Source organism: Limtongia smithiae (genome assembly GCF_038497785.1).
Source record: "Limtongia smithiae strain NRRL Y-17922 unplaced genomic scaffold V1518scaffold_2, whole genome shotgun sequence".
Taxonomy (NCBI): domain Eukaryota; kingdom Fungi; phylum Ascomycota; class Lipomycetes; order Lipomycetales; family Lipomycetaceae; genus Limtongia; species Limtongia smithiae.
Genome location: NW_027117623.1, coordinates 1387637 through 1409716, shown reverse-complemented (window position 1 = coordinate 1409716; position 22080 = coordinate 1387637). Strand labels below are relative to the sequence as shown.

The 22080-nt window shown below is 55.3% G+C and overlaps 9 protein-coding genes across 9 annotated transcripts; 4 read left to right on the top strand and 5 right to left on the bottom strand.

Moving 5' to 3' along the window:
* Window positions 1-214: 214 nt before the first annotated feature.
* Window positions 215-2747, top strand: V1518DRAFT_404250 (condensin complex subunit 2/barren; the record flags this gene model as incomplete). The annotated part of the gene is made up of 2 exons (XM_066901881.1): window positions 215-559; window positions 609-2747. 2 exons carry the CDS (start codon window positions 215-217, stop codon window positions 2745-2747), a joined length of 2484 nt encoding a protein of 827 aa, XP_066761615.1.
* V1518DRAFT_412871 (DNA-directed RNA polymerase) lies at window positions 2737-3391 on the bottom strand. The gene is made up of 2 exons (XM_066903192.1): window positions 3210-3391; window positions 2737-3156 (listed from the first exon to the last, which is right to left on the bottom strand). The coding sequence occupies exons 1-2, from the start codon at window positions 3260-3262 to the stop codon at window positions 2850-2852; spliced, it is 360 nt and encodes a 119-aa protein (XP_066761614.1). The 5' UTR covers window positions 3263-3391; the 3' UTR covers window positions 2737-2849.
* Window positions 3392-3527: 136 nt separating this feature from the next.
* V1518DRAFT_412870 (kinase-like domain-containing protein) lies at window positions 3528-5398 on the top strand. The gene is made up of 3 exons (XM_066903191.1): window positions 3528-3835; window positions 3918-4014; window positions 4073-5398. Exons 1-3 carry the CDS (start codon window positions 3593-3595, stop codon window positions 4999-5001), a joined length of 1269 nt encoding a protein of 422 aa, XP_066761613.1. The 5' UTR covers window positions 3528-3592; the 3' UTR covers window positions 5002-5398.
* Window positions 5375-7180, bottom strand: V1518DRAFT_371266 (Metallo-dependent phosphatase-like protein; the record flags this gene model as incomplete). Its single annotated transcript, XM_066901350.1, has 2 exons — window positions 5375-5521; window positions 5612-7180. The coding sequence occupies 2 exons, from the start codon at window positions 7178-7180 to the stop codon at window positions 5375-5377; spliced, it is 1716 nt and encodes a 571-aa protein (XP_066761612.1).
* A 221-nt stretch (window positions 7181-7401) lies between these two features.
* Window positions 7402-10157, bottom strand: V1518DRAFT_425967 (SNF2 family N-terminal domain-containing protein; the record flags this gene model as incomplete). Its single annotated transcript, XM_066905953.1, has 6 exons — window positions 7402-7796; window positions 7847-8073; window positions 8122-8296; window positions 8346-9344; window positions 9391-9999; window positions 10052-10157. 6 exons carry the CDS (start codon window positions 10155-10157, stop codon window positions 7402-7404), a joined length of 2511 nt encoding a protein of 836 aa, XP_066761611.1.
* Window positions 10158-10310: 153 nt separating this feature from the next.
* Window positions 10311-13853, top strand: V1518DRAFT_412860 (uncharacterized protein). The gene is made up of 6 exons (XM_066903190.1): window positions 10311-11518; window positions 11565-11775; window positions 11822-12581; window positions 12630-13292; window positions 13351-13392; window positions 13458-13853. Exons 1-6 carry the CDS (start codon window positions 10348-10350, stop codon window positions 13533-13535), a joined length of 2925 nt encoding a protein of 974 aa, XP_066761610.1. The 5' UTR covers window positions 10311-10347; the 3' UTR covers window positions 13536-13853.
* A 544-nt stretch (window positions 13854-14397) lies between these two features.
* V1518DRAFT_437068 (ketopantoate reductase PanE/ApbA C terminal-domain-containing protein) lies at window positions 14398-16946 on the bottom strand (the record flags this gene model as incomplete). The annotated part of the gene is made up of 3 exons (XM_066906313.1): window positions 14398-16640; window positions 16700-16861; window positions 16916-16946. 3 exons carry the CDS (start codon window positions 16944-16946, stop codon window positions 14398-14400), a joined length of 2436 nt encoding a protein of 811 aa, XP_066761609.1.
* Window positions 16947-18213: 1267 nt separating this feature from the next.
* On the top strand, window positions 18214-19936 carry V1518DRAFT_412854 (pyridoxal phosphate-dependent transferase). The gene has a single exon (XM_066903189.1). The coding sequence runs from the start codon at window positions 18244-18246 to the stop codon at window positions 19900-19902; it is 1659 nt and encodes a 552-aa protein (XP_066761608.1). The 5' UTR covers window positions 18214-18243; the 3' UTR covers window positions 19903-19936.
* On the bottom strand, window positions 19910-22077 carry V1518DRAFT_412853 (ER-golgi trafficking TRAPP I complex 85 kDa subunit-domain-containing protein). The gene has a single exon (XM_066903188.1). It carries the CDS (start codon window positions 22036-22038, stop codon window positions 19933-19935), a length of 2106 nt encoding a protein of 701 aa, XP_066761607.1. The 5' UTR covers window positions 22039-22077; the 3' UTR covers window positions 19910-19932.
* Window positions 22078-22080: the final 3 nt, after the last annotated feature.

The following is a 22080-nucleotide window of genomic DNA, read 5'->3' as shown; positions in this document are numbered from 1 at the left end:
TGTGGGTAGATGACGCTGGAGCCAGGGCCAGGCGCGCCACATTAAGGTTTGAAAGCCCTAATGACTGTAGCCCTTACACGAGACCCTAGCTGCGGGCTAGGGCTGCCGTTGTCCTGCCAACACGCGCCGCACGCGTCAACACAACGCGAACTCCACGCTCCCACTCTCACCATCACCACCGCCCTTCTTATCCACGAGCACACACACTTGCGAAATGCCCCGCCAGTCCATGGCACCAACACGCGGCCGTGCCCTACAGTCTGCACCCAGCTTCGCCGGCGCCGCTAAACGCGGCCGCCATGTGCTGCCCTCCACTAAACGCAGCTCTGTCGTGTCATCCACCGTCGCCTCCTCCGCCACGCGCATATCGATGCAAGCCAACGACGACGTATCCGAAAAGCAGGCACGACGTGACTCACGACGAACCGCGATTGAAGAGATGAATCGAAGTCTCGTCGCCACGTCTGATTCCATGTCCGAATTTGATTCTGAGAGCGCGACACCGCGAGTGCCCATATTGTCTAATTTTGAGGAGTGGATGAAGCTTGCGACAGATAACGTATGGCACGTTTGTTGGTATCGTGCGCGCTTATGCTTATGATGTGTAGAAAATCAACGCCGCAAATAGCTGGAACTTTGCTCTCATCGACTACTTCCATGACATGTCGCTCCTCAAGGAAGGCGACAGCATCAACTTCCTCAAAGCTTCCTGCACGCTCGATGGCTGCGTCAAGATCTACACTTCACGTATTGACTCAATTGCTACCGAGACCGGCAAGCTGCTCAGCGGCTTGGCTGAGAATAGTTCAAAGAAATCCAAGACCAGCGTTAACCAGATCGATGACGACGAAGGAGGCGACGACGACAATGAGGACGAGGCTGATGGCGCCGACAGTGCGCGCCAGAAGAAGTCAAAGCGCCGCGTGCACTTGGATGCGACTCTCGCCAAGGATTTCTCTGCAGTGCAGCAGAAGAAACTTGATCTCGAGTTCTCTGTTGATCCGTTATTCAAGAAGGCCACCGCCGACTTCGACGAAGGCGGCGCCAAGGGTTTACTTCTCAACCACCTCGGTATCGACTCGTCCGGTCGTGTTGTGTTTGACACAAGTCAGGAGTCTGCAGTCACGGCCCCCGAGGACGAAGAAGATTCTGCATCCGGTCCCATCAGAGAACTCGATCTCAACGCTCTGCGCGACCGTTATTTCGCTGACATCCTTGACACTTTCGACGACAAGTTCCTGTCTCCATCCCTCCGCAACTTTGAATTTCCCGCTGATCCCGATGCCGTCCCCGAGGATATGCCGTTCTTGCAAAACTTTGCCAACGCTGAAGATCTCAACGAGTCATTCTTTTGTGCGGAGCGGGATAATGATGTTGACTTTGGCGGCGACTACTACCCTCAGGACGATGACTTTGACCAGGCCGCTACTGGTGGTGACGCGTTTGGTGTCGGTGGAGAAGAGTGGTTATCTGGTATTCGAACGTCCGGCACTGCTTTCCAGTCGTACAACGATGGCTATATATCCGGTGGTCGCGATCACAATGAAGATGACGCCGACGACGACGACGAAGAAACTACGAAAGCCAATTCGTATGTCCTACAATTCGTCAATCACCAAGGCAAGCAGACCGGCGAGGATGCCGATATATTTGCGTATTTTGACGCCAATATCAAGAAGAACTGGACAGGCGGCTCACAGAACTGGCGCATTGAGAAGCTTAAGCAGCAATCGTATGCGAAGAAAGCGGCGCAGCCACGGCCAGCTGCTAAGAAGAAACAAGAACTTGTGGTCAACTTTTTGGACGACGACGGCAAGGTTGATGAGGAGGTTCTATTTGAGCATGGCTCGAATCTGCAGCTGCCAAAGTCGCAGTGGCGCTCGACGACGCGGAATTTGCTGCCGGATGATATCAACTACAGTTCTGAGAAGCTGCTGCGGTTATTCTTGAAGCCGAAGGTTCGTCTACATCTTCTGGCGACGGCACATAAGTCTGGGAAAGCGGTGCGGGTTGAGAGATTCCAAAGCGGCACCCGACCTGTGGATCTTGAAGATGAGTACGCGGACGACATTACGGATGAACCCTACATCGATTTCCCCATGGAGGAGCGGCCTGCGACTTACGACGCGAACTTCTTCCAAGATGGCAACACAGCGCCAAGCGGTGCCTACGATGACGATGACGACCACAGTGATAATGCGTTTTTCGATTCCGTTGAGAGTCTAGGTCATGCTGTGTCCAATGATGGCGACGTATCAATGACGATCAACGCAGCAGCAGATCCTCCTGTTGCAGATGTAATGATCGGCAATCTTACAGCGATGATGGAGAAGGAGGAGGCACAGGACGAGTTTGAGTTTGGAAGTCAGCTAGTTGTGAACAGCAGTAGCCGGCGATTCAAGCCGGAGTACGTCAACTACGCGCGTGTGGCAAAGAAGGTGGACGTCAAGAAGTTAAAAGACAATTTGTGGACGACACTGCACTACGAACAGACAGGAGCGAAGGTGCCGACACCGGCCCCACCAGCAGCCGCGCCATCAGAGGAGGTACAGAAGTTCTCACAGGTCGTCAGTGGGCTGCGGCAGATGTACTCGGCCAAAGCTATGTCGGATATCTCAACGAGTTTTTGCTTTATCTGTTTGCTGCACCTTGCGAACGAGAAGGGGCTTGAGATCGAAAGCAGCGCGAACTTGAAGGATCTCGCGATCCGGAGGGATCCAACTGCCGTGATTGAGGAGTATGAGTAGACCACGTTGATTCACACCGTATGCAAGCTACTTGCAGTCCGATAACGACGTGATATTGTGAACTATTGTACATTAAAATAAATACAGATTTATGATACACCACTAGAACGGCTCATCGGCCATACGCCGAAGCTCCCATTCCTTTGTAAACTCCTTCTTGAGTGCGTCGAGCTGGACGAGGAGCGTCATGATCGTCTCTTTGAGGATATCCTTCGGTGTGTGACCTTCCTCAACCTGCAAACGGAGGATAAAGTTGGCAAAGAGAGGGTGCTCGACTTTGTACGCGCAGAAGATGACACGGGGATCCTGCAGCAGCGTTGCCTGGAGAAGGTTGCCGAGAGTGTGGTCCTCGCGCTCAAACTTGATGTTGATAGCGTTGGCGACACGGGCGTCTGGTGTGATGTTGAGCCTGAAGATGTTAGTGACGTTAAGTTGTGTGGTTAAGACTGATGGTGGGCGCACTTCTTGACGCCGTCTGGGAGAAGAAACAACTCGAACCTGTCGGGCTGATTCATGGCGGCGTGTGCGCGCGATCGGAGGCGCCGATAATCAGGTCGTTGGCAGCGATTGTGGAGTGGCGGGTGGTGAACAGCTGGTAAATTTGATGTTAGCGTAGTGGTTCTGCTGTTTGTGCGGGAGGGGGGTGATCGGTGGTGAATCTGAATGTGATTTGTGACTAAAATTGTGGCTCATAACTGACTTTCACGTGCTGCGGCTCACGCGGCGCAGAAGTCGAGGCCGCCGAAAAGGTCTCGTGCCGTTTATCTCTCTTTATCGCTCCTCCCCACACTCCTGCACTCCACACTTCACGACTCTCCTCTATCATACCCATATACCCCGGCCCTATGCTCGTGGCCTCTCCCGTGCTTGACTGCCTCCCGCAGTCTCATCAGCTCGCCAACCCTCACCGCCTCTCACGCACCTCCGCAGCCCTCATGACCGGTCCGCCTTTCGTCTCCCTCGTCGTCCCTCTTCAAGACTCCCGCGCGCGCGAACAGGCCACCCGCCAGCTCGTATGCGAGGCGTTCCCGCACTGGGATGCTACGAGGGTCGATGTCAAGCCGCTAAGTGGCGGCATTACGAACTGCGTGAGTACAGCCCTATGCAGTGGCTCGTGGTTGCCACATGCATGCGATGCGGGAGCTGACATCCAGGCTTGCTGTGAAATAGCTTCTTCAGTGTACCTATTGCGCTGGTACTCCTCATGAGACCATCGTTCTTGTCCGCGCATACGGGCGCGGCACCGACTTCATCATTGACCGTAATCGTATGTCCTCACACCACATCTTGGCATGGCTTTGGACCTTCCACTAACTGTTATATAGGCGAATTCTGTACTCAGATTCACCTCTACTCCCATGGTCTCGCGCCGCCACTATATGCACGCTTTGCTAACGGACTTGTGTATGGTTTTATCCCCGGGCGTGCGGCGTCATACACAGAATTGAGCGACCCCGCTCTCGCGGCAGCCATAGCACGCATGCTTGCGCGTTGGCACACGGTTCTTGACGCGCGAGATATCAAGACGCTCATGCTCGACGAGCTTTCTACCGCGGCCGTGCCGCGTACGAAGAACTTTGCTCCTGCATCCCCTACTAAGGACGCCACGACTAGTGTAGTGGACGATATTTGGCATCTCTGCCGCAAGTGGATCGGCAACCTCCCCACAGAAACCGGGAAACAATGCGAGACAAAGGCGCTGCTTGCGCGCGAGGTTGACTGGGTGCAGCAAGAGATTCAACACAAGGGCGGACCGACAGTGGTTGCGCATTGTGACTTACTGAGCGGCAACGTCATCGTACCGACGGACTGGAAGCCGGGCGCACCTGTGTACTCTCAGCGGACGCCAGACATCACGTTCATAGACTATGAGTACTCGCTTCCCACGCCGCGGGCATTCGATCTTGCGAATCATTTCATGGAGTGGCAGGGTTTCGATTGTGATATCGGGCGGATTCCACAAGTCGGCGGATCGGTCATGCACGATTGGGGCCGGAGGTATCTGCAAGGCGTCAAGTCCTACAGCACACAGTCAACAAACGAGACAGTGACTGACGAGGAAGTCGATGGCCTCATGCAGGAAATCCAGGCGTGGTGGGGCATGCCGGGGTTCTACTGGGGTATCTGGGCCACCATCCAGGCCGTCATATCCACGATCGACTTCGACTACAAGACGTACGCGCATAAACGTCTGTCCGAGTACTGGTCGTGGAAGTCTGCATACATGGCCGAACGGCGAAACGCACATATTTAAGTGTGGCGGCAGGTTCTTTGTAAACTAGTATTCCAGGCGCTCATCATGCATCTTTTGCGTCGTTGTGGTAGTTGTGTTTCATTTGCTTGGTGCATAGTGTGATTGTGTCTTTCTTCAGCGTGTCGAGTTGTAATGTGCAGGCTATTTGCTTCACAGCCATAGTAGCTCTACAGCAGTTCCCGGAGCAAAAGTTAGTGGGTACAGGTCAAAATCGAGATGTTTTGATGTTTCGTATTTGGGTTTTTGCTACACAATGTGACGCGAATTTATATTAAAGCACTAGCTACTCCGCCATAAGCCTATTGTTATAACTATATCCTGTGTAAAATTGCGCCGGGTATAACTTGTATCCTCTGTGTTGTGTTGCCCATTGTTAATCTATCCGAGTAATCCGTCCTTCCACGCCGGGAGAGATGCCGCCGCGCTCGTCTTCGTCCAGGCCGTGCAGCTTGAGCGGGTTGGTTGAAGTCCAGGTGTCGAGCACTTTTCGCTCAATTGCGAGATCCATCTCCTTGAGCTGCTCGGAGGTCAGGTGATGGTGGCGGCTGTTGTGGCGATGCAGACCGTGCCCTATGTCGTCGATCTTGCCATTTGTTCCGTGTTCGTAGACTACTGATTTGAGCCGAGTAATGAGATGTCTTGCGCCGTGTTTCTCCGTCAAAGTGGTATTGTTGACATGCTCTGAGTGTTCAGCGGCAGAGTCTTTCCACTTGACCAGCAGCCGGCGGGACAAGAACCATGTGCGCAGCATCTGCATTAGCAGCATTCCTTGCTCTTCATCCACGACTTGCTTCTCCGGCGGTACGTGTAGCGATGTGAACCCGTCCTTGCCGTGCAACATGTATCCCCGTGTCGCACATGTGTATGTTTTCAAGAGATCAAGCGGTTTGTCATCAACGGTGACTGTTCGGATGCGCGGGTGGGTCTTGAGCGAGTATGAGTACTTGAGACCAGAGACTTGCAGAAAGCGCCCTTCCAACGCGGGAAGCTTCGACACGCTGTTCTCGAGCGCTGCGAGGAGTTCTTTGCCTGTAATTGAGATCACGACGCATGGATCTTCAAACGGGAATGTGAGCACGATATCTTTCATGCGAATAGGTCCGGCGTTGTAGAGCGTATCTGACCGCAGCGTGCCGCCGGCGACAAGTGCGATATCGGCGTCATACCAGACGCGGATTATATCAGCAACAAAGTTTCCCAAGTTGCTCTCCGCCGATCGCACAGTCTCGAAACGTGCATCAAGCGGTACGTCGCTATATCCAATGACTTTATCAAGTTGCTTATTTAGTTCACCGGAAATCGAATCCACAAGCTCCCGCGTACGCGCATCTTCGGGTATATCGCGCGTCAAATCGCGGCGCGTAATTTTCCACTCCCATGTCGCGCGTGCGCCAAGGTGCTCGGTTCTGAAGCCTTCGATGTACGACAAGTTCCGGAAATCGGTCCCGGAACACAGCACGTCCACCCCTCCTGCGATCTTGTGAGAGTAAAAATGGTCGTGTCCGCCGAGAACCAAATCAAGCGTGCCTGGCGGGACTGATGACGCGAGTTTGAGATCGTTGGGCTCGCGCATGTGTGTAATCGCGACGACAAGGTCGCAGGCGTGTTCGGTGCGTAGGCGTGGTGCTAGCTCATTTGCGACGTCGATAAACGGTCTGTAGACGAGTCCTGTTGGGAGGACGTTGATAGTGTCGAGCCACTCTGATTCAACCAAGCCGATGAAGCCGACGCGTACGCCGTCGACATCGCGGATCACGTATTCTTCCGCGCCGGCGACGGGTTTGTCGTTGATCAGCAAGTTCGCGATAGTCCAAGGAAAATCAAACTGCGGTCGTAACGCAGCGAGATGGTCCGCCCCAAAATCAAACTCGTGGTTGCCATACACGGCGACGTCGACGCCGATATGGTCCGCGCCTAGAATCGGAATCATGTGCTCGCCACGTGTGATGGTGGACTCTAGCGAGGGGCTCAGACAGTCACCGGAGAACACAGTGAGCAGATCTGGTGCATCATCGTAGGCCTCACCGGAGCGGTACTCGTTCACGAGGGTGACGAATCGCGCGGCGCCGCCCGGGAAGGGCGCGTCGGGGAGCTGAGGGGCGATGTGGTAGACGTCGTTAAAGTGCACAATGCGCAGATCGGGAATACGCGGGGAGGCGTCGGGGTCTGGCCGCGTCATGACGAGAAAAGTGGCGGTGTTACGACTTGTAAGAACTTCAGCGGAGTGTGCAGATGCTGTGCTCTTGTGGGAGTGTGTGTAAACACGTGGAGCAGAAAGTCGCACAGCGGCGGCACCGGAATTCATAGCTCCCAATTCGACGCCTCATCGCATTAAAGTTGCGCACGCGCCACCTGTCGTCTCGACCCCGCAAACTCTATTCTCCTGCAAACAACATACTTCTACTCCGCCTCGCTCTGCCGCCTAAACAAAAACAGGATCTCTTCCCGCGTCAGTCGGCTCATGCTCAGCTTGCCCGCACCCGCATCCAACACACCACGCGCCAGCTCGCGCTTCTGCTCCTGCAACGTGAGAATGCGCTCCTCCACCGTCTGGTCCGCCGTGATCTCGTACACGTCCACGTCTCGCGTCTGACCGATCCGATGCACTCGGTCGATGGCTTGCTCGGATACCATCGGATTCCACCACGGGTCCACGAGCACTACGCGCGAGGCACACGTCAAGTTCAGGCCTAGCGCCCCGCACTTTAAGGAGCACAGCAGTACAGTCACCTCCTTCTCATTTGTGAGTTTCTCAAGAGCCTCGACCCGCTGCTGTGGCTTCATCGATCCATCATCTATACACCATTAGCGTCGATCACCAACTCTCATAAGCGGAGCAACTCACATCTCGCAAAGGTGATGCCTTGCTGGCGCAGGAACGGCTGAATCAGATCCAGCATCGTGGTGAACTGACTAAACACGATCGTCTTGCGATCCGGCTCCGCCTTCAGAATCTCCAGCATCTTGCTAATTTTGGAACTCGCGATGTCAGGCTTCAACCCCTGTCGCACAAATTGCGTCTTGCATATCTCGCAATACTGCTCGCCGTTGCGTGCTTGGTCCTTCGTGAGTCTGTATCATGTCAGTTACGCTTGTTGGTCTAGAGAATGAGGAACTCACTCGATCTGGCAGACGTCGCACTTCCTCACATTCACGGCCATCTGTCCTAGCATGTCGACCAAGCTGTCAATCTCATCACTGCCGACATCTTGTGACTTCTTGGCGGGCTCAGGGAGCGAAACCGCATCAGGATCGGACGTCGACTTGGCCGTTACCATCGCGGTATGATTGCATGCTGTATTTCGTTAGTCCAGTTCAATATTCCACAAAGTGGACTAACTCACCTTGTCGCAGACGTAGCAGGAGCAGTAGAACGCCGAGATACTTCTGACCTCCCTCGCCAAGCATATCCTGCATCTTCGCTGCCATCTGCGTCTCCAGAGAATCGTAGAACATTCGCTCCGGCTCGGAGAGAGTGATTGTAGTTCGATGAATATTGCGCTTCGGCATCTGTAAGCCACTAGACGCTAACACATCCTTCGTGCGTCGAAGCAGCACCTGCGCGAGCACGACTTGTAGTCGTTTCATGGCCAGCTTGCCGCGTCCCTGAGCTGCTGGGCCGCTGATCTTTTCCTTCCAGAACGTGGGATTAGACAGCGGTTGGATCTCAAGAAAACGGAATAGTGAGTGCAGCTCGTCAATGTTGTTCTGCAACGGTGTCCCGGTGAGAGCCCATCTGTGGAGACCGTGCAAAGCGCAGCAACCAACGGCCGATCGCGACGACTTGTTCTTGATGGTATGCGCCTCGTCGAGAATAATACGCCACCAGTCGAGCTTGAACAGTGTCCCGCTGGTCTGGTGCTCTGAAACAATGATCTGGTATGTCGTGATCACCACATCATATTTCTTCAGTTCGAGACTGGACTTTGCACGCTGCGGTCCGTGGTGCACGACAACTGATAAACTCGGTGCCTTAGACTTAATTTCCTGTGCCCATTGGTGTACAAGCGCCAGCGGTGCAACAACCAAAGTGCTCTTGCAAGCATTGACAGATTTGTGAATCTCCTTATCCAACGGGTGCGAAAGTATAAGAGCGATAGACTGCACGGTCTTTCCAAGGCCCATGTCGTCGCAGAGCAAGCCTCCCTTTTGCTTGACGGACTTGTCCTCGCGAGAGAGAAGAAACTTAAGACCTTCCACTTGGTGATTCAGTAGACTTACCTTAAGCCCTTCTAGGTGCTTCGCGTCCTCTGTGATCTCGCTGGCTTCAATCTCTAATCTAGGACCGTCCAAAATGTCCTTCAATGAATTGGTCATATCGCCACTAGCCATGTATCGATAGTCTATCGTCATTAGCATGATCTGTGGATTTGCGTCATTGATGCTCACCTTCCGGCACAAATTTCTCGAAAGCTGAATAATCTGATTTGACAAATGGTACTGGAATTGCTTTCGGCATGTTTGGGTGACCGATGCGAGAGTTTGACTTAGTTTCGTCTTGCAGGGACGTCAACATTCTAGCGAAAGACGTAGTCGGATCATGCTTGAACTTGTTGTCGATGCTCCTCTGCATCGGCTGTTCAGCCTTTGACTGTACGTTAACTTGCGTGACCTGCTCAACATTGCTCACTTGGCCGCTCGTCGATATACCGCCCGCCCTGCGGTTCGCCAGCATTATGAGTCGATTCTTGCGGTCTTGACGCGCTTGCTTTTGCTCCGCTTCGGATTGGTGCATTAGATCCGCCTTCTTATTGATATCTTTGTTGACTACCTTTCGTTCACCCAGAATAGTCACTCCTTCGTCGTCGCTGGATAAATCAGGAAGGTCAACGAATGGCTTGCTAAGGTTTAGAGGTAGTCGAGCTGCCGGGACCGGTTGCAGTGCGCGCTGAGACTTCATCGACGTCGGCGACATGGGCTCAAGTAGATGGGCAAGTGATCCAGATGGCATAGTAGATGATTTATGGGTGCTGAGGTTCGACATTGGACGGTACGGTCCTGCTCCGAGTTAGCAGTGTGACCCAGATCGTGTCTTCACAGGAGCATATACCAGAGGCGGGTGGCGGCTTACGCAAGCCAGTGGAGGCGAGTGGGTTCCGCAACGACGACGGCTGGCCAAAAACCGGAGCAGTGCTCTTCTTCTGAGAAGACTCCATATTGTCGATTCGGGGGTGGCCGTGGACGCTGCTGTGGAGGCCTAGTGAGACGAAGCATGGAAGATCAGCTGGGTTGTTTACTATCGTTGTCGTGGCAGCGCACCCACGTGACAACAGTTCGCGTTCGCGTTTGTTTTCCTCTTTCACGTCTCTACGCGAGTCTCCTCGCGTAGCGCGTTTGCTTCGGCCCATGGCATCCGAAATCTCGCCGTTCTTCGAACGTCCGCCGCCGCCAGACGGATCGGCGCCTCCGTTGGATTTGTTCCGCATGATGTCTAAAAGCAGCGCAAGACCAGCACCAGCACGGCCCGCAGTTCCGTCGCCTGCGACACCCGCAACGACAACAACATCGACACCGCTCGATCGCGCTGATCAACGCCGTCCATCGCAGTGTTTTGGAAAGTCTTCTGTCGACCCAGGTGCAAGTCTACTGTCGGCCGAAAATAAGGTCACGGATGGTGATCCTGGAACTCTACTTGGCGGATCAGGGGGTACTCTCAGAACGCCCATCGCATCGCCAACGACAGCATCAATTGCGCCGTTTTCCGATCTAAGTGCGGGTTCAGCGTTTGCTGATTTCAACGTCTTTTCGTTTGATTCTGGTGATTCGGTGCAGAGGCCAACGTCGAGACGGCAGAACGATCGATACCGCAAGCACAGCAGGAGCATTCAAGAGTGCACCGTCGCTCAAGATGACACCCCGGCTTCAAAGCGCACGAATACAAGCAGACACTCTCGGAACTCGTTCGAGGAAACGACACTAGTGGAAGATACCACGCCTTCGACACCGCCCATCACTAAGATCAAGCCAGATGTGGACATCAAGCCGATGCTGAACATGCTCAAATTTCCGACGAACATGAATCAGTTTCAGGCGCTTTCTACAGGATCGCCATTACTTGCGCTTCCCGTGAATTTAACTCCCGCGGTTACTGCGCCAACTGCGGGACCGGCTTTAAGGCAAGAAACTCCGCCAGTTGTCGTTGGTCAATCGATGGATCCGATTCTCAACGCGCTGAATATCCTACAGCATGAGAAATCCAAGCTTGAGCGCGAACTCGCCTTCTCCAACGATACTCTTACGTCAACACGCCAAGAACTGAAATCGACAAAAACTTCACTGTCGCAGTTGAAAGAGCGATGCCGAAAACTGAAGGACACGATGTCTGAAGTTGATGCCAACCGCGGTCTGCTACGGAGTGGCATGGACGATTGTTGCGCAAAGATCGAAGTTGTTAAGCTTGGAATCCTGGAGCTGCGTGGGGATGTGAGCTTAGTGCACAACAATATGCAGCGTGGATTCAGTTCGAATGAGCGGTTTTCCGGACAACTGAGCGATATCGACAAGGAAATCAACAACCGTGAGTTCACTATGCTTTGACTTTTCAGCTGGTATTAACCGATCAGGCGTGATGGCATACAAATTACTGCAATCCAAGTTCGACGAAAAGTCCGGCCTGCTGTTGGAGGAGCGGAACAAAGTAATGGCGTTAGAGGAGCAGATTCAGCATCTGTCATCTGTCAACGAGTCTTTCGCGACAACATACGCCGGCGAGAGCACGACACTCTTGAAATTGATAGAGGAGAAAGTTTTGGCCGTTTATAATCACTTGAATAAGTAAGTTGTCTGTCATCTACTAGCTGGATGTGTACTAATTGGCCAGGGTTAATGCGGCGATCAATGAGAACGCCGAACGGCACAAATCCGCTGTAGATAATGTCGTCGCTATATCCACCGACATTCGAGATAGAATAGCAACTCGCGGCTCTATTCTTGACGACGTTGCTACCTCAGTCTCTCACACTCGCCAATTTCTCGGCAACGCGCTTGAAGCCGTGCAGACCATGTTCAAAAGCGAAGTCGCAGAGGTTATGGCTCAACTATCTAAGTTCAAGGCGGACAACGACCATTTACAAGCCGAAGTCGTGCAGTTAAGCACGATGCTGGGCGAGAAGGAGCTGGTGATTTCTAGCAAGAACACAAAACTCGACGACGCGGACGCGAAGATTCAAGAGTTAGCGGCGAAGATGGAGACCATGGTGGATCGAAGCGTCGCAGATGTTCTTACGCAGCAATGCAGTAACGTGACGCACACTATCGAAGAGCTGTCGCGCGACAAGATCCGTCTTGAATCCGAGATCGAGACAAGCAAGTCCTTGGCCGCAGAACTTGAATTCAAACTACAGGACGTTACTCGAAAGTTCGGCGAGAAGGAGAAATTGGAATCCGAGATCCAGGCAAGCGCGTTGAAGCAGTTCGAGGCGCAATGCGCACAGCACGAGTTACGCGCAAAGGAGCTTGCAATGTCGTACGACCTCGACAAGAAGAATGCGGTGCATTCGTTGAAGAGTAAGTATGACAAGCAAATCATCGAACTTCAGCGTGCTCTTGATGACGAAATGCAGAGGCACGTCCAAGATATGGTATGTTTCCCTATCATGTTGATCTTGGCTTTGTTAATCTGAGAACAGGAGGCCGAACGGGAGCTCAGGGCAAGAGACGAGGAATCCTTACGCGCCGTGCAAATGGCAGCGAATCAGACTGCATCGCAACTCCAACAAAAATGCACCGAAATCGACCATCTCCACTCCGAAATCATATCCATGGCCGCAAAAATTAAAGAGCTCGAAGAATGCCGACCGGTGATGACTATGCCGGAGATCCTGTTCCTCCCAAAAGCAATCCCCACCGCAGCCGCAGCGGTACACACACCCGTGCATCAGATGCAGGAACCGTTCAGGTCTTTGGTCTCGAGTCCAACCGCTGTAAACGATAACGAGTTCGTGAAGGACATGTTATCAGCGCAGGGCACGGAGTTGTTTGATACGGATGATCAGACGCTGAATACCACGGTGCCGAGTGTGATCTCGAGCGTTTTTGCAGATGATGGGCGGGCTTTCAGTGGCCCTATTAATGCTGTCGTCACCTCGACATCTCTGGAACTACTTGAGCCTCCGCAGCGACTCACATCACCGAAAGCCGGGCCGCCACGACCAATCCACACCTCACCGGTAGCGTCCATCCCCCGACCAAAGAAGGGCGCGCGGGTACGCACGGCAAAGCCGCATGCTGCGCCGAAATCAACCGCCGTAAAAGCAGCAGCCAAGCGTGGCTCGGCGGCTACTAAACGACGAGTTCGTGCTGTTTCTCTCGCAATGTTCCAGGAGATGGGTTACTTGCTAACATGTATAGGTTAATACCGCTGAGAATCAAATAGCACCTAAATTGACACGGGTTTGTGATAGTGGTTTCTATGCATGTGATGATGAGTTGCTGGGGAGCTAATATTTGTATACCAGGCTCGGTCCATTACCGCGGAAGTCGGGGACCGTGTACGTACGCCGCCTCCTCCGCAGACTATCGTCAATATCGTCTAGCACGACTACTCACATTTCGTGCTATTATGCTATACTACATCATCTCTATTTTCTAGATATCTCTACCCACTAATTCGCGATGTACTCTTCCTGCGTTGACTCTCTGTTATTGGCGATCTTTGCCTGCGTTATCCGCTTAGCGTTCGCTTTTCAACTTGCCTCTTGTCTTTCCTGGGCTTTCCTCTGCCCCTATATATTCCATAGTCGAACATATACTTCCTCTCGATCTTGAGATATATACGTAGATTAAGAATATGATATTAACAAAGCGCTGCCTCGCTGCCACTAACAACTCTTCTCTCTCTGTCTCTGTCAAATAAATACATGTAATAAAACAAACAAGGAACACAAAAGCCGGATCGAGTGATTTAATTTAGTTTAATAGCACACAAAAATGAACAAACACAAAAACACTTTTTTTTCTTTCCTTCTGCCTCTCGTCGTCGCGCTTGTTGCTGTTGTGGTGGTGGTGATGTAGAGGAGAATGTGAGGATGTGGTGGAAGGGGAAAAACTTACATACAATAATATCCAGCTCTTATAAAAAGGAATGCAAACGATGGGTGATGGCAAAAGAAGAAACAGAAAAACACAAGTAAAAGACAAATCTAACATGTGACAAACGCAGACAATGGCACGTTAATAGACACATTAAAAATATGTGCCACGCCGCGACAATAGAAAAAGAATGAACAAGCGCGAGTTCTCTAAGCAGCCCAAACACAAAAAACCTAAGACCTTATTCCGCAGCGTCTTTGGTAAGAGAGATTATAAAATAAAAACTATATGTGGTTCTATGCAGTAAAAACATGTCGTCGCCGTGGAAGCCTATATTATGAATCGTCACATGCCGCCTGTTACTTTTTACTTTTGCTCCAGACTGCTCGCGGAACTGCTGTTCCCACTGCCGTTGCCGTTCGAGGTGCTCGCGCTGGCGCTGGCACTGGCGCTGCCGGTTAGACTTGGCTTGCGGTGCACGGAGTTCTTGTTAAGGCGATGATCCTTATTGACGAGCGCAGCGGCGGCATAAAGCTGTGCGTCGACGTTGGGCGCGACGCCCCGGCCGGGTGGAACTGGGGTCGCGCTGGCGGGGACGACGGGGTAATTTGGTTGCTGCTGGTAGATTTGTTGCGGTGGCGGCGGCGGCGGCGGCGGCGCATATTGGGGCTGCTGGTACTGCTGCATTTGCGGTGGTGGAGGAGGGGGAGCGCCCGACGCAGGCAGAGACGGGGGCAGTTGCGACTTGCGCTGCTGAGACGGGCTGCTCTGCGTGCCAACAGCGGACAGCAAGGCATCCATTGGTCCCGGTCCAGCTGCAACCATGCTGCGGAGCATGCGAACTTGCATCTGCGGCGACAGTTGCGGATCCATCTGCGGCGGGACCGCCCGTATGTTCGGCGCGTACCGGAATCTGGTGGAATGCTGTTGTGGCGGCGCACCGAGCGGCACACCACGCTGTGGGAGGGCATTGTATGAGCCCTGCGGTGGCACGTAGGATGGTCTCTGCACGTTGGAGGACATGGAGTTTGTGCGGGACTGGTCGGCAAGCGCGCGGGAGTCGACTTCGTTGTAGCGATCCGATGTGTATGCAAGCTGGGAGTCCATAAATGCGTCATTGTAGTCGAACCCACCAGCGCCGTCGGACATACTGACCTTGCGCGATGACGATGACGGACGCAGGAAGCGCGTGAGACCAGCAAAGCCGCCGCCGGACTCAGGAGACTTGCGAGGCATGCTGCTGGTGGTTCGCCGGTTGCGCCGGGAAGTAACCAACATCATGTCGACATCTTCCGGGTGACTCGGGGCGGGGGTGAAGTAGTCCTCTCCGTGGTTCCCTGCTTCGCTCATTGAGCTAGATCCACTATAAGTTTGTGCGCGTGGCATATGCGGTGGGGGCAGACGGCTGCCGCGGATATGCTGCTGCTGAATGGCGAGCTCACGCTCGCGGAGCTCGAGCTCGCGGCGCCGGAGGTCGAACTCCTGCTCGCGAATGCTGAGATCATGCAGGGACGGCATAGAGGGATCGGCGAGCTCGGGACGGCCGTTGGGGGAGTTGCTGCCGCTGGTCGCCGCAGAGGTTCGTCCGCCGCCGTTTACGTAGGCGAGGGCAGGCCCAAGGTCATCGACTGTGTTGTCGTAAGAACCGCGGCGGGATACAGGTCTGCGGGAGGCGTAGCCGTTGACGCCGTTGGGAGGCTTGCGGAGGTCGTTGATGCCGTTTGCGGTAGTGAGACGGCGGACCTGGCCGGGGGCGACGGAGGCCGAGCGGGAGGGCGGGGCGGGAGGGGGGGGTGCAGTCGGCGGCTGGGATTGGTTGATCTTGTTGAGGCGGGAAAGGAGTATGTACAAGAGTTCAAGGGTCGGAGTACGAAGAGATGCAAGTTCAGAGAGGTGGAGAGGGTTAGCGAGGAGGACTTCGATCTCCATTGGCCGGCGGGCTTGGTAGTCCTGGTACATCATTGAAGGCTTCTGGCCAGCGGCAGCGGCGGCAAAGTCGTCGAGGACGGCGTGAGCAAAGGCGCGCGGATCGGGGAAGACGCACTTCTGGGAGGATGCGATAGTGATCAGCTCTGCGACGAGGTTGGCGACGGTGGAGCGGACATGGGGAACTTGGACCAGAGTGGCGAGATTGGGCTCGTCGAGGAGGACAGAGAGGGGGTGGAGAGCGATTGGGGCGATGCACTTTTCCCACTGTTGCTGGCGGATATTCTTGGAGACCGTGCACTTAACGCCGCCGGCTTCGAGCGTGAGGGCGAAGGAGGCAGTCATGTCTTCCACGAGGGAGGGGTCGGCGGGTCGGGGCCCAACGGGGTTGGGGCCAATGTAGAAGCGGGCGTCAGAGCCGATCTGCTCAAAATCGGCGGCAGCGGTCTGGAGGATGGAGGTGTCGGCGACGAGAGAGAGGACGACGTTAGAGGGAAATGCGGCTTCGAGGTAGGACTCGATGCCAATGCCGGCAGTGGTGTTGACGACGATGCAGGTGTGACCGGGGGTTACTACCGGGGCGATGACGGATGCAAGGTCGTAGACGTCGGGGAGGGGTTTGACGCAGAGGACAATATAGTCGTAGCCGCTAGGGATTGCAGCGTCATCGACTGTGCGGAAGACTAGAGAACCAGTTAGGGGCTGTTGGGGAATGAAGGGGGCAAAGGGGGAAGGAAGGTACCGTTGTGAGCGCGGTAGCGCTCTGCGCCGAGCTGGTCGGACTTAAAGGAGATGCCGTAGTTTACAACAATGTCGTACTGCGACTTCCAGACGAGAGAGACGTCAGCGGCGCTGGAGGTAGAGAGGCGCCAGGCGACAAAGGCGGAGACAGGGCTGCTGCCGACTGTTTGAGTCAGAGGAGTGGTACAGGGAAGAAAAATCAGTAGAGAATGCGCACCAGAGAGAACGCTCAGGCGGGTGTCGGCCATGGCGGGTGAAGAAGCAAGCGAGTGATTACGAGCGGGGGACAGTGACAGCGACGTTCGACATGGGCCTCAGCGGCGGAAAAGAGGGACAGGAACGAGCGGGCTGGTGGTACGGGTGAAGTCAGCAGGGACGCGTGGCGGGGCGCAGGAAAGAGAGCCGCAGACACGCGAACAGGACAATGCGGCCTGGAGGGCAGAGGGTGGCGGCGAGGGGAACATACACACCTGACGGGTGCGGAGGAGGACGAGAAGAGCGTGGAACCGGCGAGAAGAGTGGCGATCGCGACGCGCGGGGACGCGTGAAGCGGGCAAATGGGCTGCGCGAGACTGCGCGAGACACGGTGCGGCCGGGCAGGGAGAGAGGGAGAGCGATGCCAAGGGTGCGGGTGCTGGTGCAGGCAGCGGACCAGACACGGCAGCGACGAGGGCAGCGGCGGGGCGATGGGCCGGAGGCGCGGGGGGCCGCTAGGAGGCTAGTGAAGAGAGTGGTGAGGGTGGTGAAGAAGAAGTTGCGGAGGAGGAAGAGTGCACTCCGCCGTCTTCCTCACCGCTTCGCGCAGCACGCCGGCCCGCCCGGGCAGGCTTTGAGTTTGCGCCCTTTGGCGACACGCTCACGCGTCGGCTCCCGGCCGCTTCTGCGCCCCTTGCGCCGCCGCCCTTCCAGAAGAGCCGCGCGCTGCCGCACTTGCGCCACATCTGTGCCATGGCAGGATAGGGTTTCACTGCACTACGCCCAAAGGGGACGGGCCGCGCGCATGCAGCCCGTTTGGGCGCGGCAAAAATAGCCCGGTCGTTGGCGCTGCATTCGCCTGCCCTAAGTTGGCCTGCCTTGACTGTGCGCGCCGGCGCATTCTCTCCGACGCGCAGCAGCACCGCAGTCCTGGGCACAGTGGCGATCCTGCAGGCGTACTCACTCTCTTACCGCCCTCTCGCCGTTCGGCGGTGCACTACGCGAACTCCCCAACGCAGCCGCGTGCTTCATGCACCGGGTAACGCCGTGGCGCACCCCCGCGCACCCCGGTCCGGCGTTGAAACCACGCCAGCAACCCCTGTGCTGCTATTCTTGGCTCTGCGTATATATCGCCGGCGACGCCGTCTTCCGTCTTCCGCGCGCCCGTTCCGCGCGGTCGCACTCGCTCACAGGTCACTCACAGCTCACCGGGTCTCACCCCGACTCGCATGGCGTCATGCTCACAGCGATCTGCACTGTTCGTGTTCTGTTAATGCCTCTGCTAATTGTCCGCTGCTATGCTCTGCTCTTCTCTGTCTGCTCTGTCTGCTCTGTCTCTCCTGATCCAACATGCTGAGCCGCCAAGTCAACCCTGACGATCTCGTCAACAAGGAAATCCGCCGCATCCGCGCCTCCATCGCAACCGCCCGCCAACACTCCTCCCACTCTCTCCGCGCCTCCACACCCTACATTTCCCGCTACACTGCCGTTGATCCCGTCCCTAAATACTCGCTCCCCTCGACCGGTCTCGATGCAAAAGCCACCTACCAACTCATCCGCGACGACCTCGATCTCGACGGCAGACCCAACCTCAACCTCGCCTCGTTTGTGGGTACCTACATCGAGTCCGAGTCCCTGCAGCTCTCCATCGAAAACATCACAAAGAACCTCGCCGACAGCGACGAGTACCCAGCCCTCATCGATATCCACTCGCGCTGCATCAGCATTCTTGCGCATCTATGGCACGCGTCCCCCGATGAGAAACCGATCGGCTCCGCGACTACTGGCTCAAGTGAGGCGATCCACCTCGCGGGGCTTGCGATGAAACGCCGCTGGGTCGAAAGGCGCCGCGCAGAGGGCAAAGACACGTCCAACCCCAACATCATCATGGGCGCGAACGCCCAAGTCGCGCTCGAAAAGTTCGCGCGCTATTTCGACGTCGAAGCGCGTCTCATCCCCGTATCCGACGTGTCTTTCCACTGCCTCGACCCAGCTCTTGTCCTCGACCACGTCGACGAGAACACAATAGGCATCTTCGTCATCCTCGGATCCACATACACCGGTCACTACGAACCCGTGCAGCAAGTCTCCGATCTTCTTGATGACCTGCAAGTCCGCACCGGCATCGACGTGCCGATCCACGTCGACGCTGCGAGCGGCGGCTTCGTCGCGCCATTCTGCCACCCACACACTGTGTGGGACTTCCGTCTCCCCCGCGTCAAAAGCATCAACACCTCCGGCCACAAATACGGCCTCGTGACTGCCGGTCTCGGCTGGATCATCTACCGCTCCGAGGACTATCTCCCGAAACACCTGATCTTCGAGCTCAAGTATCTCGGCGGCGTAGAGCAGACCTTCACGCTCAACTTCTCGCGCCCAGGTTTTACTGTCATTCAGCAGTATTTCAACTTCCTCCACCTCGGGCGCGAGGGATATACCGCAATCCAGCAGGACTCCCTCGCCAATGCACGTTTACTCTCCAAAACACTCGAGGCGTCAGGATACTTCCTCTGCCTCTCGGAAATCCATCGGAAGAAGGGAATCCGTACGTTCATCCCCGGCGATGAATTCATTTCCGTCGACTCGGAAGACTACAACGCCGGTCTCCCAGTGGTCTCATTCCGTCTTGCCGATTCCTTCAAGGAGACATATCCCCATGTCAAACAAGCGGCGATCTCAACACTCCTTCGTGTCAAGGGCTTTATCGTGCCAAATTACGAACTCCCGCCTAACGAGGCCACCGTGGAAATACTCCGCATCGTCGTCCGCGAGTCTATGACGGAAGACCTTTTACAGCGGCTCGTGGAACACATCGTGCTAATTACGGAATCCCTTATGCAAGCCGACGACATCGACATGTCTGCCCTCACCAGTCCTCTTCAACAAATTCCCTCCATTGCAAGACGGATCTCCTCCCTCGGCGCCGTCTCCGCGGACACAAGCCAATCCGACCTCTCACTCACACCCAAACTCGTCCATAAACACGGGCACTACAAGGGCGTATGCTGAAAATTTGACTTAATGCAATTGTTTCTACCCTTAATCCTTATCATACACCTCCAAACCCTGCGTCGCCTGCCGCAGCTCGTACACCAATGTGCCTTTCTTCTCCATCCATTCAAGTCGATCATACACTCGTTCATCCGCCTCATCCAGACACATCCGCGCATGCCACTTTTTATCCAGCGCAACCCACTCCTTCGCTGCGACAACTTGCCAAAATGCAGCTTTACGGTTGCGATTTCCCCAGCCCTGAGAACCCACACCGCGTCGGATTGCGAAACACGCGGAAATGCGTTCAATCACAAGCGCGTGCGCGAGATTACCCATTAGTCGATCCGTAATGGCCTTTGTAAGCCACTTTGCGGCATCATCCGCCGCGCCGCCACCGCGAGAGCGTAGCAGTTCCGAGGATATCAGGATCGTGCGGAGGGCATACGTCGGCTGCGACGCGCGGGAGATGTACGAATACGTAGCAGAGTCAAGCAACGGCTCGAGCATTTCCGCGCGTGCTTTCGATGACAACGGCGTACCCGATAGGATCAAACTCGCGGCGGCCATTTCCTGTGCGCCAGCATGGTACTTCCACGCTTTATCATTCAGAAAATCTTTGCGTAATATGTCATATGTGCTCTGCGCGAACCGCCAATCGCGCAACATAAACGCGTAATCCGCGAGTTTTCGCATAAGTGCCTCGGAAGACATGTACCCATAACACCCCGCACTCGCATCGTAGTTCCCCGTCGCGGTGGTGGCGTTCGTGCCGCGTGTAGTGTTGCCGAGCAACCGTCGCGATGCGGAGAAGAAACGACCCGTCAAGCCACGTCGTGAAGACGCTATTTGCTCATTCCACGTGGTAATACAGCGTTCCATGAACGGAATCACGCTCTGCGCGACCATTTCTCGTACGAATGCGCGCAAGTTTTGGGTATCCGTTTGGAAGTGGAATTTCTCCTGACGGTGGGGGTCGCGGAGGTATGCAACTTCCTCCCCAGCCGAGATCCAGCGACTCGGCACGCGTCGTACAAGCGTCTCGCCAATTGCAGCAGCGGTCTCAGGTGTGGCGGTGCGCGAGTGGAGACGGATCATGTGGCAATGTAACCCGAAATGGCGTTTCATGCGATCAAACAATACCAGAGACTTATCAAACTCTGAGTTATCCTCGTCGTGCAGAAGTACGTAGTATCGCAAATAATCCTTGCTCATATACTGAGGCACAGGGGCTTCAATCCCGGCACGGTAGAGCGCGGCGAGCGTCTCGATTGGTTGCGGGTTTCGTGAGGAGATCACGATGACGGCGGCGACGGGATGGGAGAATGATTCGTGTGGTGAGACGGGTGGGGTAGCCAGCAAGCGTTGTAGGAATTTGTAGTACAATACATCATGTATGTTTGACGGTGATGCGGAGGAAGATGTCGCTGGTGAGAGCGGAGATGTGATGTTGCCATCGCTTGTATCTGATATCGTGAAGAAACGTGGTGACTGTGCGAGGTACAGATCCAGGAGCGCGTCAAGCTCGCGGATCTCAAAACACGGCGGCGCAGAGTATGTCGCTTTGCTGTTACTCCGCGACCGGGTCGCGCTCACCCCGGCATCTGCGCCCTGGGCGACTGAATTCGAACGTGATGGCGTGACAGGGGATGACGTCGGCGTCATAGATGAGGACACGAAGCGCACGCCAAAGTCGTCTAACGGCACTGTGATCCCCTGCGAATCATGCACCGCAACCGGTCCTTGTACCGTATCTCCAAGCGGACGGAGTAGCTCGAGAACGGAAGCACACCCCATATCCCGTGCGAACTCATTCGCGTCGTCGGACGCAAACACTGCGACCCTCGGCGCGAACGATTGCGCGATCAGAGCTGCTACTGCGGAGAGGTGGGATGGAGACACGCCGCTCGTCGGCGACAAGGGCCCACCAGCAGATAATAACACAGCGGAACTACTTGCCGAGCTTGCCCCGCCGTGCAGGAAGGACGTGAATGAGAGCGCGAGCGATGGCGCGGGAGATGCATGTGCGGGCGTCGACGAGCCGGAGGAGGTCGAGCCGGCTGATGTGCCGGCTGCGGCTGTACGTGCGCGGGAGGTTGAGGGCGAAGAGGGGTTTGAAGAAGCCGGGGATGGTGTTGAGGGGAGGGCGGCCATAGTGGAGATGCTGCTGGCGGAGGAGCTCCGCGTGTGGACTGC